General features: G+C 37.8%; 2 protein-coding genes and 1 long non-coding RNA gene across 4 annotated transcripts; 2 read left to right on the forward strand and 1 right to left on the reverse strand.

The window, feature by feature from the left end:
* The first annotated feature begins 6,478 nt into the window (after nt 1-6,478).
* On the forward strand, nt 6,479-8,456 carry LOC143219246 (uncharacterized). The gene is made up of 4 exons (XR_013011283.1): nt 6,479-6,802; nt 6,945-7,065; nt 7,896-7,986; nt 8,061-8,456. It is a non-coding gene; the product is annotated as an uncharacterized LOC143219246 (long non-coding RNA).
* A 1,013-nt stretch (nt 8,457-9,469) lies between these two features.
* Nucleotides 9,470-15,837, forward strand: LOC143219241 (RRP12-like protein). Of its 2 annotated transcripts, none has more exons than XM_076445226.1 (23): nt 9,470-9,607; nt 9,693-9,873; nt 10,161-10,287; nt 10,356-10,538; nt 10,648-10,807; nt 10,903-11,081; nt 11,255-11,490; nt 11,578-11,745; nt 11,839-11,947; nt 12,012-12,176; nt 12,270-12,391; nt 12,548-12,662; nt 12,745-12,981; nt 13,052-13,278; nt 13,354-13,477; nt 13,558-13,843; nt 13,928-14,085; nt 14,181-14,437; nt 14,526-14,686; nt 14,762-14,935; nt 15,009-15,125; nt 15,467-15,626; nt 15,698-15,837. In XM_076445226.1, exons 1-23 carry the CDS (start codon nt 9,472-9,474, stop codon nt 15,792-15,794), a joined length of 3,879 nt encoding a protein of 1,292 aa, XP_076301341.1. In that variant the 5' UTR covers nt 9,470-9,471; the 3' UTR covers nt 15,795-15,837. The 2 variants fall into 2 exon arrangements, with proteins under 2 accessions (XP_076301341.1, XP_076301342.1); XM_076445227.1 differs by having other exon boundaries at nt 15,012-15,125.
* A 475-nt stretch (nt 15,838-16,312) lies between these two features.
* Nucleotides 16,313-17,858, reverse strand: Grx3 (Glutaredoxin 3). The gene is made up of 2 exons (XM_076445235.1): nt 17,493-17,858; nt 16,313-16,945 (listed from the first exon to the last, which is right to left on the reverse strand). The coding sequence occupies exons 1-2, from the start codon at nt 17,540-17,542 to the stop codon at nt 16,324-16,326; spliced, it is 672 nt and encodes a 223-aa protein (XP_076301350.1). The 5' UTR covers nt 17,543-17,858; the 3' UTR covers nt 16,313-16,323.
* Between the last annotated feature and the right edge of the window lie 153 nt (nt 17,859-18,011).

Here is an 18,011-nt window from a genome sequence, read left to right on the forward strand (position 1 = left end):
TCAAAAAATGCATTTGGTCGGAATTGCAGAGAAAATACTAAAAGTTACATTTTACAACTTTTTCGCGCGGGCCTATATTGAAAATTTAAAAAGTACGTTTTGTAGGCCTGCGGAAATAATGTGCACTGTGAAAGTTTCATCGAAATCGGTTGATGCGGGAAAAAACGACAGGCCTTGAAAGATGTAAGAATTCTTCGATGTAGGCTGAAAATCTGCGATTTTTACCATCTTTAAACGTTTGTAGCTCATTGCAACGTCAACCGATTTTGACGAAATTTTCAAAATATGTTTAGTCGACACAGATCTACAAAGCGTATTTTTCAATTTTTCAATATGGGCCCACATAAAAAAGTTGTAAACTGCAACTCTTAGTATTTTTTCATACAATTCCGATCAATTGCAATTTTTGAAAAAATTTCTTTTCACATCCTGTAGTAAACTAATTGCTGTAGCTCCCCAAAAAAGTTCAAATCGTTTAGTACAATATTAAAAGAGTTCTCGTCTTTTTTAGAACGTCCGAATATTAATTCGAGTAATTGCAGTTCCAGTATAGCCTTTTTCCAGGATTGCAAGGGTGCGGGATTCGCCTCTTCTCATCTCTCGATAATAATACAAACACGGGGTTTCTCACTAGTTAAAAACGCTAGATAAAAGATCGATCTAGGACACTATCTGCCTCAAAAGTCCTATTTTCCGTTTACGAGGCGAAATTTGCATTAGTCGTCACCGTAATTTGCATTATTCGGAAGCATACAAGCTATTTTCATAGCTACATGCTGCCGAATAATGCCAATTACGCCTCGTAAACGAAAAAATAGAACTTTTGAGGCAGATAGTGTCCTAGATCGATCTTTTATCTAGCGTTTTTGACTAGTGAAAAACCCCGTGTTTGTATTATTATCGAGAGATGAGAATAAGAGGCGAATCCCGCACCCTTGCAATCCTGAAAACGAGTCTACTTCCTTTTAATAAACTAAAGCAAGAATTTGAAACCAAGGAGTATGTTCGGTTGCAGGTAGCTACGGTATAAAGTTTAGTACTTTAACGGTATAAAAGGTCCAAATACATCTGGCTACATCGGCTGTGCTTCTTTCGGCTGGCTAAAAATCACTTTGTTGGGAGGTACATCTGGAAGGTCTTTAGCTGAATGTTTTATGACGGCCTCGCCTGTGAATTCGGACTCGCGCTTGTTCCTTCGCGCGGAGGGTTTTACGACGGAACATTAAGTGGCCTGTAGTTCCTTTTTCATTTGGAACAACCTAAGCATTGGAAAAACCGAAAGAATACCGGTATTATTTCGGTTTCGGTAGAAAATTGATTGTGCCGTTATTCGAAGACTTTGAATAAATCCACTATCCACAGTCCAAATTCTATCTTGAGATTAGTCTTTTTTTAATCGGAAGAACGCCACACGAAGCAGCTAGCGTCATTTACATGAAACAATTACGAAAAATAAACAAGGTCTGCAATTAACTTGTTAGTGGTTTCATGCCGATATGTCTGGCTGGCCGACGCGCGTCGGGTTACCTGGCCGTGTTTATTGCACCACTTGGCCACGGCGACCGAAGTCTTCGCCGCCCTGGCAGAAAATTATTCGAAGCTACACCGTTTCGATAGTTTCCAGATGGCTGGAAAACCCCAAGGTTTGGTTGCCACATCTGCGGTCTTGCCGAATCCCAGGGTCCGCTTCAAGCACTAGCTTAAAAGTTCCGTTCACCCCCAAATGGGACTCTCACCAACATGTTCAGTCGCGTTTTTAACACTTTTTAATGGGTTGTTAACATTTTTTTTTCTTATTAGGAATTTATTTTAGTTAGTGATCATATTCATCGATAAAAAAAGATGAGTATACGGTACTATTTATATTGAGTCCTACAAAATATTGCAATTAGAATTACGATTTCAATTATGTCTACTTGTTCTTTGAATACAGTAGAGACTCCCGTATCCGTACCCCCATTATCCGAATACATACCCTAATATAAGGACGTCCTATTGTCCGTATGTTCTGTTATCGCCGCGTCGCTCGCTGTGCCGGGATTCAAATGCGCGCCGCCTCCAGATTCCGACTTTTCGCCTCATGCTTCCGAAACTTCGGCAACGTGAAAATCGAAGGAACGCGTCGGCGTCGATCAGTCGAGCAGGTAGTTCACACAGACAGAGTAGAGGTACGCTTGTGTGTAGCGCGCAAGCAATTGAACAGGCACTCAGACGGGCTGAGTTTTCACGTTACCGAAGTTTCGAAAGCATGAGGCGAAAAGTCAGAATCTGGAGACGGCGCACAGTGTGACCTTTCGTCCAAATCGGAGACAAAATCGAAGAACTTTTGATAGAAATAAGGTAGAGCGATGAAATTTTTTAAAAATTAAAGCTGAAACATTACAGAATATGGGAAAAATAGGGAGATTATGGTAAGAACGTTTTTTAACGTTGAGAAAATTCGTTAAACTTGCACAATTTCGAGAAAATTGTGGTTTTTCCAATACCACGCGCGGAAAATTTTTTTAAAATTTTTGCTATATATCATTTCCCGTAGATTTTTTCACGCCGATTTCAAATCTGGTCTCAAAATTTGTCTACGACCTCAGGATATTGCAAAATCGATTTCTTTAAATTCTACATGTTTAACGAATTTTCTCGGTTAAAAAACGTTCGTACCATAACTTCCCTATTTTTCCCATATTCTGCAAAGTTTCAGCTTTCATTTTAAAAAAATTTCATCGCTCTACCTCATTTCTATCGAAAGTTCTTTGATTTTGAATCGAGTCTGGGCCAAATTTTCCACTGTATTTAATCATTGTTTAAACATGTTTAATCAATCATAATGTATTAATATTGGATATCACTGTATTCGGGAAAGTCTACAGAATCTTTTGCCAGAAAGAACAATTCAATATCTTTTATAATAACATCACAATATTTGTTTGAAGTTGAAAAATATGTTTTTTTTTCAAAGCCTTGTTCCTGAAAAACTGTGCGTATAGGAAAAAAATTGAAAACAGATTCGGAATCAGCGCGAAAAACTGTATAAGAAGGACCCTACAGTAATTGGGGAACATAAAAAAAGTTGAAATTTGTTGGACAGTGTAATTCTACTCCATTCAATAAAAATAGATCAGTTAATGAAGCCTCGTTTCATTTAATTCATACATGTTAAGAAAGACACGCTAAAAATATGTGTATAAAGAAATGTAATTTCTAATGTTTCATAAACAGAAATTTTGTACGCAGTTCGCACGGTCTGGGATAGATACGGGCCTGAGCTGCCTCGAGGATAAAGGCCGTTACGGAGAACGAGACGTGCGGCCGGTGAAAGGAGGCGGCCTGAAAAGTCTCATCCGTGCCGACCACTGAGTTGACAATTTCAGAATTTCCAAGAACAGCAAGAAAAGAAATTCGAACCGTTTCACGATATCTAAATTGCTTTCGCTGCTTTATACCAGGGTACGCGACGAAGTAATAAAACGTCGATAAAACTGGGCAATTACTTTGACCGTCGCGAGGGCCAATAAGTCCTGGGTAGTTACCAAAACAACTCTGGATTTTCTGCACGAAATTACCTGAACCTTTTCCCAGAATGTTCATTTGACAAGCAAATTTTCACATAATCATCCATTTCATTTCCAAAGTACAGTACCAGGACCTCGACGAACCGGCTTGATCGAGAGACAAACAGCCCGGACAAATTAAGGCCCGATGGATAATTGAGACCCGAGGGAAACCACGTCTTACCCTGCCATAGTCCGGCCACTCTAGGCGACCGTGATTATCCTTACGGGCACCGTCGCGTCGGTTCTTCCACGCCATAATTAATCCTCCGGCAACCCTCCCTCTCTTCCCAGTTTTCCCCGAAATTCTATACTCTATACAATTGTACTTGCAGCTTGCAGCTATTCCTTCTGACGCGATAACGGTAACGTTAGCGTATCTGCTTTATAATATTTGTCATTGTTGTAATATCCTGCAATTTCTACCATCTTTAACCCTTAGCACTCCAGTGGTGACTCGAAATCACCACTAAAAATTGCTGTCCCATTATGCAAAATATTGTTTACATTGTTAAACATGTTGGTAGCTAATCAATTACTAAACCTTTAATTATTGTATGAGGTATTACAATCAATTTCATATCCATCAAATGAAAAGAATCGTATAGAACGAAATTATTCTACCTAGAACGAGATGTTTCATTTTCGAGTTAAAACAGCTCCGAAATTAAAACAGCTGCAAATGGTTAATTATTATAACTATCTTTTAAATTTTCAATATAGGCCCCACATAAAGAAGTTGTGAAATGCAATATTTAGTACCTATTTTCTCTACAATTCCGGCCAACTGCAATTTCTGGAAAAATATCTTTAGGGTGACGGGTAATTCAGTGTCTATGATGTTTCGCGTGGTTAACAGACAACGATATAGATATTTATTAAAACAATAACACGTAACAATAACAAAACAAAACAAGATGTAGTAATAATAACAATAACGAGAAAACTAGATTATAAACGTTAATGACTATCGAGTACTAACAAAGTACAGAGATATAAATTAACGTAGCGCGGGCAACTCTAGAGCGATGCGTTCTCAACGAGTGCCACAAGCTTTTTTTCCACTGGTAAAAATCCGTTTTGGTGGGAAGATTAGCAACGTGAGAAAGACCGTTAAAATAAGGGGAGGAATTCTCCGTTCCTCAAGAGTAAGGAGAAAGTTTCCTTCCCCAAAACAATTCAAAGTCGTCGCTGCCAAGGACATTGCAACGGTTGAGTCAGGGTTCTGGTAATCGTCACTTTTACGACCGAACCCTCAACGCAACCGTCCACAGCGCGCACTTGAGAAGGATGAAATTTCCGCGTCCGGAAAGTCCCTCTTTCCAACGCGCCATGTCCACTACATATCTTTTCACATCGTGCAGTAAACTAATTTCTCCAACTTCTCACGAAAAGTCCAAATCCATATAGTCCAACATTAAAAAAGTTACAGTTACTCGAATTAATACAACCCCTGGCAGAAAGTTTCCGATCCGGAGGCATTGATACGGATTTTACAGAAAACTATTACTTTATGGAGTTGAAACTGATGGGAAATTAAAAGGGGCTTATTAAAGAATGAAGAACAACAAATTAACATAAGCTTCCATTTATTATAACAAAGAAACGAGAAAATAAACAAAATGTTACACGGGAAAAAGTTAATAGACCCATTAATAAATCTGCTGGAAGAAAATTTCCCATTTGATTTACAGTCTCCGCGACACCAAATTTCTTCAACAATTACTGTTGGATGATTCTTATAGAGTTTTTTGCGCTGATTCCGAATCTGCCCTTAATTTTTCTCCTAGATACAAATTTCGGATCACGAATAATAGATACAAAATTTGTAATTAGTTACTCGAAGATATAGATACACAGGGGACCACCTGTAGCGGTATTTTCGAATACCTCGAAACCATTCTGCACTTCGCAATCATAACTTAAATTGTGTTTCTTTTTTTCAATTACAGAAAGTGGACAGCGAAAGTCGACAGCGCGAACTGCATCAATTCTTTAAGTTGAAAATAAATGTAGACAATTAAAAAATGTTTTTGGTTAAACTTTTCATTAAAACTCGAAGCAATAAGTATTTACCGAACAAAACGATTATAGATGCGGGATTCGATTCGGGGCCAGAAGATTCCCAGCCGTATATATGTACTTGTTTTGTTAACGGCTACCCAACCTCTAAAAAATTATAAAAAAATTAAGAACGGTTGCTTCAATAATATCCAAGTACTGAATTCTTATAAAACTGGAGTCTCTAACACTTCAATACAAAACATGCATTTTCTTGGAATTTTTGGAGGTTTTCAATTTTTTAAAACATGTTTCCGTAATCCGAAAAATCTGAAAAAATACACATTAATAATCAGGATGAGACACAACTAACGTAACAATATAAATGTGGTCAACTGAAGACTTTGATGTATGTATATACATAAAATCGGCAATTTTATGTTTTCCGATTTGTTTAAAAATCGATTTTGCAACCAAAAATTTTGAAAAAAATCTCAGTAGTGTATGCTATTCGGTAGAATATTCATGAATTTTTTCATAATTTTCTGTTGAACATGACGTGACTAAAAACAAATTTGGTTGGATACTTCTGACCATCTTTTCCGGCTATACCTTAAGAATCAACGAAAACATTATTTAAAAAATACAAAATATATTTCTTTTTACATCGTTAAAACCGATTTTTCAAAAAAAATTAGGCCTAATTTCTCTTCGATATCTCTTTTAGATCAAAAGTTATAGCAAAATGTGCGTCGCGCCGCGTGCTGTGCCCGAGATTCAAATGCGCGCCGTCTCCAGATTCCGACTTTTCGCCTCATGCTTCCGAAACTTCGGCAACGTGAAAATCGAAGGAACGCGTCGCCGACGCGTTCGGTCGAGCAGGTAGTCACACGGACATGGTAGAGGTACGTTTGTTGTGTAGCGCGCGTGCAATCGAACATGCACCAACACGGTCAAGCGCGGTCGACACCGCTCACGGATACGACGATACGTCAGGGAAGGGGAAACTGCCGTTCAGTTTTCAGCAGTTTTCAGTTATTCTCTCAACTCTCAACAGTTCGCAAGTTCTCGTTCGCTTAGCTCGGTCGTAATATCTGTGGTTGTCAGGAGGACGCCGCCGCATGTCACATTGTACTTTCACTTTCGAGATATTGTCGTTTAAAGTTTTGATCACTAATGCTTTGACAAGGACATTGGTTAAATTGTATTATTTTTTCGAGCCTTTTGAATTGATTTTCGTGACGTTTTTTCTGGTAAATACCTAATCCTACACTATAAAGTTCAATAAATGCATAAACTGAAATTTTTTGAAATTGTGACATGCAGCGTTTTTCTTGACACAATCACAGATATATTTACATAGCTTCGCTCTGTGGTTACACGTTACATTCGCAGGTGCGGTCTGCGTTGCGGCATTTGACTATTTGACTATTTATTAGATTGACTTGCTTGGATTATGTGATTACGTGGATTACTTGGATTACGTGCACTACGTGGAAGGAAGGAAGAACGGAAGGTATTTGTACATATTTATATTGGTTAATCGGTTTCATTTTGCTCAAATGTCTCCCAGAATCTTCGCGTGAAAAAGCGTGAGAACGCTTGTCGGCACACCACGCGACAGTGCCATTTGCCATCACGTATGAGGTGCTACGGGGCGAGTATGTTCACTTCAATGTAGAGTCCAAAATAGTAAATTGTTTGTTTCTTTATCACTTTATCACTCTCTTTTCATTATCATTATTATCATTTATCACTTTAAACAAATCCAACACAATTCAGCTTTGGCCCATTCAGATTAGAATTAGCTTAGCAATATTCTAAATCGGCAAAATGATGGCTTAAACCAATTCAGTAAGGCAAGTATTAGGTTGACCCAAAAGTTTCTTCCGCATTGTGTTCCTTTAATGTAGCTAAATAAATACAAACAATACGATAATGTTTATGTTAATATTTTAGTACTTCTTAATATGAATTTGCATTATGTGCATGCATCGAAAAACAACTTTTGGGACAACCTAATATTTATTTAGCAATATTAAAGAAAGGCATTGCGGAAGGAACTTTTGGGACAACCTAATATTTAATCTTCTTCACTTGCTTCTCATCATCGAATTTTTTTATTTCTGGTAGTACATTCTTTTGTTTGTAGTTCAACTTTAATCGATTTTTTATAAATATCATTGCAATGTTTGAATCAGTTAGGTATATTAGTTGATGAAAAACGTCAGAAGACCTTTTGTAATTGTAGCACCAGAAATTAGAAAATTCGTTGAGATGAGCAATAAGCGAAGAAGATTAAATACTCACCTTTACTCACTGTGTAATTAAAAATCTAATTTACAGAACGGAGGATAAATATAATGTGCTATCCAGGGAAGGAGGAGAAGGAAGCTGCGGCAACCGGGGAAGAGGAAGACCTCTAATTTTTCACGTGGTACGTATATCTAATTATGCCATTCAACACACATGCATATATTGTACATTACTGATTTTCTTTGTATTTTTTAGGTATCCCACCTATGCCAGAACGTGCTACGGGCCACAAGTTTTGGGAAGCAGAGGCAACAACGTGTAATAATCACAATATACAGGGTGTTCCGTTTAAATACGAACACCTAAATATCTCTTCAGGTTATTGTGATGCAAAAAATATTTGTTACGTAATGTGCATGGTGTCAATGGACCAAATATCTGGCACACCGTGCACATTACGGAACAAATATTTTTTGCATCACAATAACCTGAAGAGATATTTAGGTGTTCGTCCAATAATAAAGCATAGTAATAATAAAAAATTATAATATTTATTATATATATATTCCTTGTGTCATTGTCCATGTGTCTTTACCAACTCCCTGCGGTGTATTAAAAAATAAGAAAAAGTAAATTTTCTTGTCCCTTGTACGACACTTTGTCTTTTTTTGCATGTTGACATTTTAATCTTAGCTTCCATCTCTTGCAATCGATGCAGAGAATTTTTATTTTGCACAGATTTTTTTTTCGTTTTCTCTCCTTGCATGTGACTGAATATTCATTCAAAAATCAGTATTGTCGGTAAAAAGGGAAACTTCTACATATTTGTACAATAGAAATCTACTTTATCGACATCTGCCACATTAGTGCGATCTGCCCTTACCGACGGCGCTGCCCTGTATAACGGCATTCGCCGCATTAATCAGTGCGACCGTGCTGCCATCTTGCGGGGAAGCGGAATCCAGGATAGAGTGGCGTTCCAGCTAGACTGCAGAAGCTGCATTTCACGTGGGCTGCATCCAGACGGTTCCAGGTTGTCCAAGTGGAGTCAACTTATGCGCGTTTTCGTCACTCCCCGTGGAGTCAATTGTGCTATCAGGGTTGCTATCGGTAACATTGGGCGCGACACTGAAGTGGTATTGGGGCCGCTTTGGCCCCAGCAAATCCGGCGTGACAGAACAATAGCATGAGACGTCTGTACAAATCTTAAGTCTGTGGTAACGGCATTCGCGACGAGCTGAATAGAATATGGAAATAGGAAGCAACTCCATCTCGTGTTCATTAGGCAGTTGCGTGTTTATCAATGTTACCAAACTTTTTTTTTGCACAGAGGTTTATAACATTGATAAATAGTTATTTTCTAGTTACAATCCGAGGGTATACGCAGGTATACGTCGGTGACAATAGCATGCTAAGTCGGCACACCTGTATAATGCACCGTGGTACCGACCATACCGACAGCCTTACGCTGCGCCACCTTTTGGAAATCATTGAAACACCATTAACAACATTACTGACCGAGCTGAGGCAATATTTCCAAATATTTCGCTGATGCACGTGCAAGATGAAGTTAACCTTGTTGTACCATTGACGTTAATATCGGTTGTAAATTCAGTGAAAATAAATCAGAAAACTTGAAAGGAAAGCATAGTTAACTCGATTAAAAATGGGTAAACTAGGGCCACGTTTGAGCAGCAGACAAAATGCGAAACGCTGGCCGAAAGGACAAAGTTCGAGTAGTAATCCAGAAACGAAGAAACACCGTGAACAGGCAGCATGGATGTTTTTCAAAGATGCGCCAGGTTCGTTTTTAATTCTATTTCATTTCACGAGTCCTCTAACCCTATTTCGTCAATATTTCACTAAAATCTTAATTTTTCATTGCAGCCAAGCCTGGCCTGACAAAACAGGATTTGGAGAAGCACGATGCTATTCAAAGCATTGGTCCTCAGTTTGAGAAGCTTGATCTGGACGAAGATCATTCGGACGCTCAAACAGAATCTACAGCTAATACTTATGACACGTTTGCCAGTAATTATAGTAATTGCTCTAACATGTCCTTTAACAGGCAAGTAATCGATAATGGATATAGTTCATCTTCCAACAATTCAATCCGGAGATGTAACAGAAATATTTTTAACGCTCGGTTTACAGAGTGCTAAAAGCGATTATTCTACGTTGCCTCGTAAAAATAACGAGATCGTGTCTATCTAAATTTTTAGTCATTTCTTTATAGATAATATATATCTAAAAAAATATAATTATAAATCAAAGATATTAGAGCGCGTCTTGTCAGCCCGGCGTTAAATGCAGCAATTTCTTCCTATGAAATTGAAATTATCATCTATTTGGCAGATTTTTAAATCACTTCCAGTCAAAGTCGCTTTTGCACAAGGAAATGTTAGCTGTGCTCTCGGCAGTTACAGAAGTAATCAAGCAGAACGGTGGAAGCGAAACATCCACAGAATATTTTGCTGCCTTGGTACGCGTCAAGTATTTCGTAACATTTCTCGAATATGAAAATTCATGTAATACGTTGATATTTAATAGATGAGCACCTTGGAGGCGATCGAATCGGACACGTCGATCGCAGCTACGCTTTCTCTGCTAGGAATGGGTCTGAAGACTGTTCCCAAGAATGTCCTGAATGTACAGTTTAGCGCAGCCAGTAAAATATTTTTAGACATTCTATCCAAGCATGCCTCGTCGGAAGAATTCCTAATATTGCGTCACGTAAGTCTGTATATCGCTTAAATTTTAAATATCGCAAAATATTCATCGTTTAATTCTATTTCGAATATCGCGAAATACTAAATACGTAACGTTAATTATTCTATTTCAGTGCATTCATTGTTTGTCTCTACTTCTCCGCGCGTTAGAGGAGGCTACGTGGTCCAATTCATCGACTATGCAAGTGTTGGACGCCATTCTAGCATTTGTTACACACAGTAAACCAAAAGTAAGGAAAGCAGCTCAACACGGGTTATGCGCCATATTGAAAGGTACGTTTTAGAAAACGTAAAAGTAACGTATATTTTCAAAGATATCTTGATTCAAGAATCGAAATATTTGATGGAACCGCTTTATTAAATGGTAGGAAGCGAAATCATGAAATGCGATGAACCACCGCTGTACCATCCTGGTTCACCGCGGATCGCGAAACACTGTTACAATCAATTGCAATTTAGTTCCGAGCCGGGTAGCGTCACCGGTGTCCTTCACACGCTCACATTATTGAAAGATATCACTCATCACTTACCGAAACCACATGTGAAGGTGCGTGTTAAATATTCACCAAGTATAATTTATACAGAACGCCATGACTAAATGAGAACATTTGAATATTTACCTGATTTACTGTCGTATACTTTTCTGTTCAAAAGCAATAAATAAGGCAGATATTCAAATGATCCCATGTCACATTACACACGATTAAAACATGCTTTTAGATGATTTGCGAAGTGTTATTAAGGATTATGGGAATGAAAAACGTTTTAATAACATCCTGTTGTCTTCAAACTTTCCACGGATTGTTTGTTTCCCGACCCCCAGAAGCTATTCTGCCGGCTCAAAGGAATGCGCAACTAATTACTGCTCTTTACGACTATCAGCCCCCTGCAACGGATACACAGCCAACCCTTGCATGGCTAGCAGTCATGCAAGAAGCCCATTTGTGTCTGGCCAAGTCTGTAGAAACACTGTCGATTGAATTTTCTATTCTTAATCTGAACGATACTAACAATACCATCAATTTTTGTCACTTTATTTCCAGCAATTCCCTGAATTTATGTGCTACTATTTTGCCGAAAATGTTGGAGAAATGTGTAGACCTTTGGCTCTCGGATAGAACAGAAGTTGTATCTGGTTCGTCCCACACCATCAAAATATTGTTGCAAGATTGCATTGGCAAAATATGTGAAACCGAAGAGCTCGTAAGAAAGTAAATATCAGAATTGTGTGATTTTTAACTGATTGTAACTGATATTGCTCTGTGTACCATATTAATAATGTGTCGACAATTGTTTATCGTTAGGTATAGCACTGCGATCGACCAAGTAATCCTTGTAATGCACAAAGGTCTAAGTTTCCAGTACTTGGAAGCGTGGTATTATATTCTACATTTAATAGCCGTACTATTCCAGGTAATCAGTGTGTATTTTACTCGTGCATCGACTATTTAAATAATACTTTTCCTTTTTATCCTAGGTGGCTGGTAAATCGAGAACTTCTACATTAATAAATGTATTGAAAGCTGTTGCCGACTTGCGCGATTCCTATAATTTCTCATCTAAAACTGATGCCGAATACGCTATCGGAGCCGCTATAAGATCATTGGGTCCGCAAACAGTACTCACTCTAATTCCATTGAAAGTAGGGGATCAATTTGAACATTTCGAATATTTATAAACGCGATGGAATTAGTGTTTCGGCCAGATTATATACATATAGAAATGTCTTTTGTAGTTGCCGAACAATGAGATCAATTTAAAAAGAACCTGGTTGCTACCGCTGTTAAAGGACTGCATAACGGAAGGAACATTGTCCTTCTTCATGAACACATTGCTACCGCTAACCACGCTATGCGAGTCAGTATATTCAAATATTTTTTACACGCGATAGTCCAGTCTATATCTGCACTATTAGGTCGGGTTCACAAGTTCATGCCCGATTATTCCATCTTGTGTTTTCGAATCATGAAATCGAGCAGAAATTTTTCCACTAACCTAATACGATCATTTTAGGACGAGAGTTGCCGAACCAATAGGAGGAAAAACTTACGAATTTTTGATTATCCAAATATGGGCGGTTCTGCCAAGTATTTGTCACAATGCTACAGACGTGAAAGATAATTTTAAGGTAACTTACTACATATGTTGTATATCGAATAATATACCTACATATATTATCGATACCACCAATCGTAACAATATTATTTTAGAATATCGCCAAGATGCTGGGAATGACGTTCAGCAATAAGAAAGAGTTAAGGTTCTACATAATGTCCGCTATAAGAAAATTAATTACTAAATCAGTGGAAGATTCTAACGAAGAAGACATAGCGGAACTTTCGAAATTCGCAAAGAATTTTGTACCGCTATTTTTAAATCAGTACACGATTAAACCGAATGGAACAGACGAAGAAGGCCAGCGTCTCGCTGCGTACGAGACGCTTAAGGTAAGCCATAAACAACGTAGATTTAATTACATGCTAATCATATATTAATTTCATCTATTCTGTCTCCTAGATGTACATCAGTATTACAAGCACTTCGTTAATAAACGAATTGTACGATCGTGCACTGACTAGGTTGAACGAACCTAATGCTGATGATTTCTTCAAAGAAAGTGTTCACGATATAATAAGAGTGTTAATCGAATACACCGATATTGATAGAATAAAGGCTTTCTACGATATATGTACACCGGTGCTCAAAACAAGTTCGAAAATGAAAGAACAGAAGAAAGCATACAGGTAACGTTGCTAAACATATATTTACTGATATACATTGCAAACAAGCAGCATACGATTCAACATACGGCTGTTCAGATTTTTAGAAGATATCTGTGGTAGCGAGAAAGAGATATGCAAAGCGTTTGTACAACAGCACAGGCGCGAAATACAAAAACTGTTAATATCTACGGCAACAGAGGTTGCAAAGCCAAGCAAAGGAGTGAGTATCGTAGTATCGATGGAAAATCGAAAGTTTTAATATATACATATAATCTCTGTCGAAATATTCATTCTTATTAGGCTCGACTCAGATGTTTAACTCACATAGTCAAAATCCACCCACAACTGGACCATACTAAATTCTTGGAAGCAGTGGTACCCGAGGCAGTAGTACATTTAAAGGAATTGAACGCAAAATGCAGAATCTCTGCCTATAAACTGTTGAACACTATCGCAGAGAAATTTTTAGACAACCCGGAACATTTGAAGCATTACGTGGCTATGTTGATGGTCGGTTTGGGCGGAACGCAAAATTACTGTACCGTTTCCATATTGGGGCTCGCGTCCCTTACTTACCACTATAATGGTAAGTGATTTTAAAGTTTAAAGCAGAACTTTAAAGTTTCTTAACGTAACGATGGTCACTTACTTCTGCTTGTTGAAAAAAAAGGATCCTTGGGAGTAGAAACAATTCAAGAAATATTGGAATACGCGTGTAAGCTTGCATCGAGTCCAACGAGGGAGATCACAGAATCTGCATTGTCTTACATTAAAGTGTACATTACGGTCATGCCTTCCCCCATTGTTGCGTCGACTTTACCTAAATTGGCAAGTTCACATTTCTAACAAAGTTATTCCGATCTAAAGTGTGTCCCATCAATTATGAGACTGACTGTGTATTGTGTATGTTTATAAAATTACAGATGGAAGCTCTATGTAGCGTGAACGAGGATTGCCAGAGACACTTCCGGCAAAAGGTAAGAGACATTCTGGTGAAATTATTAAGAAAATACGGAATGGGATCGATCTTGGGCATGATACCTTCTTCCAACGTAATACTGCACAAGAGATTGAAGAATATAAATAAATTGGAAGAAGCGAAGAAGAAGAACAGAGAACTGAAGAAATCCAAAGATGTCAAGGATGAGGACGAATTCAATGCGAAGAGGAGACCGAAGAGGTAACGTAAACGATATATGTATCTTTTCAATTTTTCAAAGTTACCATTCTTTCATCTTATTTATATTTATATTTATATATGTATATAGCATAGAGGAAGTACTGGCTGATAGCGAGGACGAGTATGACGGCACGGAAAACGTGGAACCAAAGAAGAACAAGAAGCGTACGTCGAGAAAAGAGGCTTGGATACAGGAGAACGAGGAAATTGTTGATCTTATCGATCCTGCTGCTGCTAGAAATATTTCCAGTAAGATTTTATTGCACAACGTCGGTACCATACCTTAACAGAAAATCTGATTGCTAAAAAATAATGTTTTTACAGCAACACAGCCTGAATTTCTGAAATCAGGAGAATTGAAAACGAAAGATCGTGGATTTAAGACTGCTCCGGATGGACGCATAATTATCGCAGATGATTACGAAAGGGACGATGAATCTAAGATTAAGAGAAAGAAGAAAACGCTGCTTCTACATAGTGATTCGGAGGATGATTATGGTAAGATATAAAAACCTGTTATATATCTATTACTAGATGGAGGAATGTGTAGTTAATTAATTTACCGTTTTAGAAGATGTCGATGATGCTCAGTCTACGGTGACAGCACAAGAAATGGGTAGAAAGCGTAAATTCAGTGACAACTTCGATAACGTTAGCTTAAAAAGTTCAACTACATCAAAATACCAAGGTAATCTATCTATCTATCTATACATATATTATATAAAATAGAAAAGTATGTGTGTATGTATGTATATTGAATGATCCCATCGATCTGATTCGATGGGTCTATCGCACACTCGCACGTGTTGTCCATCTTTATTTAGGGGGGGGGGGGGTTTGAAGTTGTCGGAGCGCGCTGGTTGTAAATAATCGGCCGGTTCGAAGCTAATCCGTGCGCGTTTTTTGTCTGCTATAACAACCTTTTCGGGTATACCGCCAGTGGTCGAGCGCAACCCGCCTGGAGGCGGAGGGTGTAGTCATAAAAAATATGTTTAGCATGGTTCAGCATTAATGTTTTGTTATTTATAGCTGGAGGGTCAGGTATTCACAGACCATTGAAGAAGGAGAAAGCGAACCACGTACCAGGAATCGAATACAAAGCACAAAAAGCTGTCGGTGACATTAAGAAGAAGGGAAAACCAGAACCATATGCGTACATACCTTTGTCAAGATCGGCATTGAACAAGAGGTAAATAATACCATTTCAGATTTCATGTACATATTTCGTTCTTTATTATACCACGTTCGTATGATTTTTAGGAAAAAGAAGAAGAACGCAAGCAAATTTCAAGGCATTATTAAAAGCGCGAAGAAAGGTGCACAAATTGGTACGAAGAATAAAAAAAAAACTAACTAAATTAGGAACTGTTTGTCTCCATAGACTTGGATAGAATTTTAAATGAAACTGACCCTTGTAATACATGAATTTAGATATGTATGTTGAGATTTTTAGTAAAGAAAAAAATCTGCATAAATATATGAAAAGATTTGATCTAATGAACAGCGAAACTAGAACAGGACGTATGTACATTATTATATTGTTAATAAATTTAATAATACTTGAACAACTGAAATACTTTTCTAACAATAAAGCTATGCGTACTCCTTATAGTAAAGCAGGATTTATAGAAAAACCATTTTTGTGCGACTTATTTAATTTATTACGCATTTCAACAAATCGATGTTTCCGTAACGATTGAAAATAATTTAAGAATAGAGATAGGGAAATAGTAATCAGTAATCAGCCGTTGTTATTATCTGGAATAAAAACAATTGTTCTGTTATATACAGCCCGATGTTGTATCGCCTGTCTGTATCGGTTACCGGAAACTAATAGTTAATAAAAACAATAACTCTGAATAAAATCAAACTCACATTTCTATACATTAACTTTTCTTAGGCAGCATGCTCTCCAATTCTCCAGCTTCGTTCATTTCTTTGATAATGTCCAATCCGCCGATCAGCTCTCCGTTTACGTATAATTGTGGATACGTTGGCCAATTACTGAATTTCTTCAATCCTTCCCTAACGTCATTATCTTGAAGGATATCGAACGACTGATAATTAGCATTGCAAGAGTCCAAGATGGAGGTTATCGTTTTAGAGAAGCCGCAGCGTGGATTTGCAGGATTTCCTTTCATAAATAACATACAAGGCGCTTGATTTATTAATTTCTTTAGCCTATCTTCAAGGTTCTGTTTTGGTTTACATTCTTCCACCGGAATCGAGTCTTTGCTAACGGAGTGACGTTTTATCTTCTCCGAGATGGCAGAGGGATTAGCTCCGTCGATTCTATCAACTATGGAATCGTTTTTGGCCAGAATTACTGTTGGCACTGCCGTGATACCAGCCTTTAAAGACACATCGGGCACTTTCTCGGCTTCAATCTTAGCGAACTTGACCCCTTTGTATTCAGGCAGTTTGCTCATTTCACCTATCACATCGTTTATTTGAGAGCACTGATCTGCCCATGGCGCGTGGAAATGAATGACGGATAGCTCCTGCGACCTGATGCGATAAACAAACAACGACGATACAAGTTAATTTGCAGGCATCGATCGATAGAATTTTATAATTATATATAATTCGATTATTTCGGGCAATAATTTTTGTTTTCTAAATCGACTTGGAGCAATACGAGTTTTAAGAAATATTTCTGTGCTCCAATAACATTATCTTTATTTATGTAGTAGAGATCACTGTGGAAACAGGAAAAGGAAACCGAATGAATGGTCGTTGCATCATTCGGAGAAATTGTCATAGCCGCAGTAAATACCAGTCTTGCTATTTTATCGCGAAACTATATCGCTAAAAACTCGTGACTTTCGAACCGAGGAGAATTTCCATTCTAACGAAGAGCTAATTTACAAAGAGATATGTCCATCGTCGCGTGAATTAAAAAAAAACACTAATACAACACATAACATTCTTTTAAATCGACAGTAATTCAATACACTAACAATATTTAAATGAAAATACGTTGTCGGTACGTCAAGAAGAAAAGTAAGGTTAAGTTACGTATTAAAGATTGAACTCTTGAAATATGGTTACTCACTTGACATAATTTTCGTATTCTTGCTTAGAAACAAGTTCGGTGACGGTCATCCTGTCACTAAATTATCTTCTTCTTTTTATAATAGAATACACGTTATAAACAAAGAAAGAAAACCACCATGCATAACTTAGTAACCACTGCAGCGTCTAATACGCGACTTCTAACATTACCGTCATGGATGGAGGCTGATGGAGGCGGAGGCGGAGGCATGGAGGTTCTCCGATTTAACGAGTTACCGATTCTGCGCAGAAGGTCGTCAATATACTTTCTAGATTCTAGAATTCTTGACTACAGAGGAATACACGCGCTTATGTAAATTTATAATTGGATTATCCTTATTTTCCGGTAGGTGTGAATTGGTCGTATCGAAAAATAAATATAGCTATTCGCGTTGCATATATATATATGTGGTATGCATCTTGCATCTGGTACCGCTAAATTGTTCCTCGACGAATATCATTCTCGCAAGATATCGACTATATGGGGCTGCTTACAGAGCCTATTATTTCACTCCTACTT

The sequence above is a fragment of the Lasioglossum baleicum genome, unplaced genomic scaffold (assembly GCF_051020765.1).
Source record: "Lasioglossum baleicum unplaced genomic scaffold, iyLasBale1 scaffold0021, whole genome shotgun sequence".
Taxonomy (NCBI): domain Eukaryota; kingdom Metazoa; phylum Arthropoda; class Insecta; order Hymenoptera; family Halictidae; genus Lasioglossum; species Lasioglossum baleicum.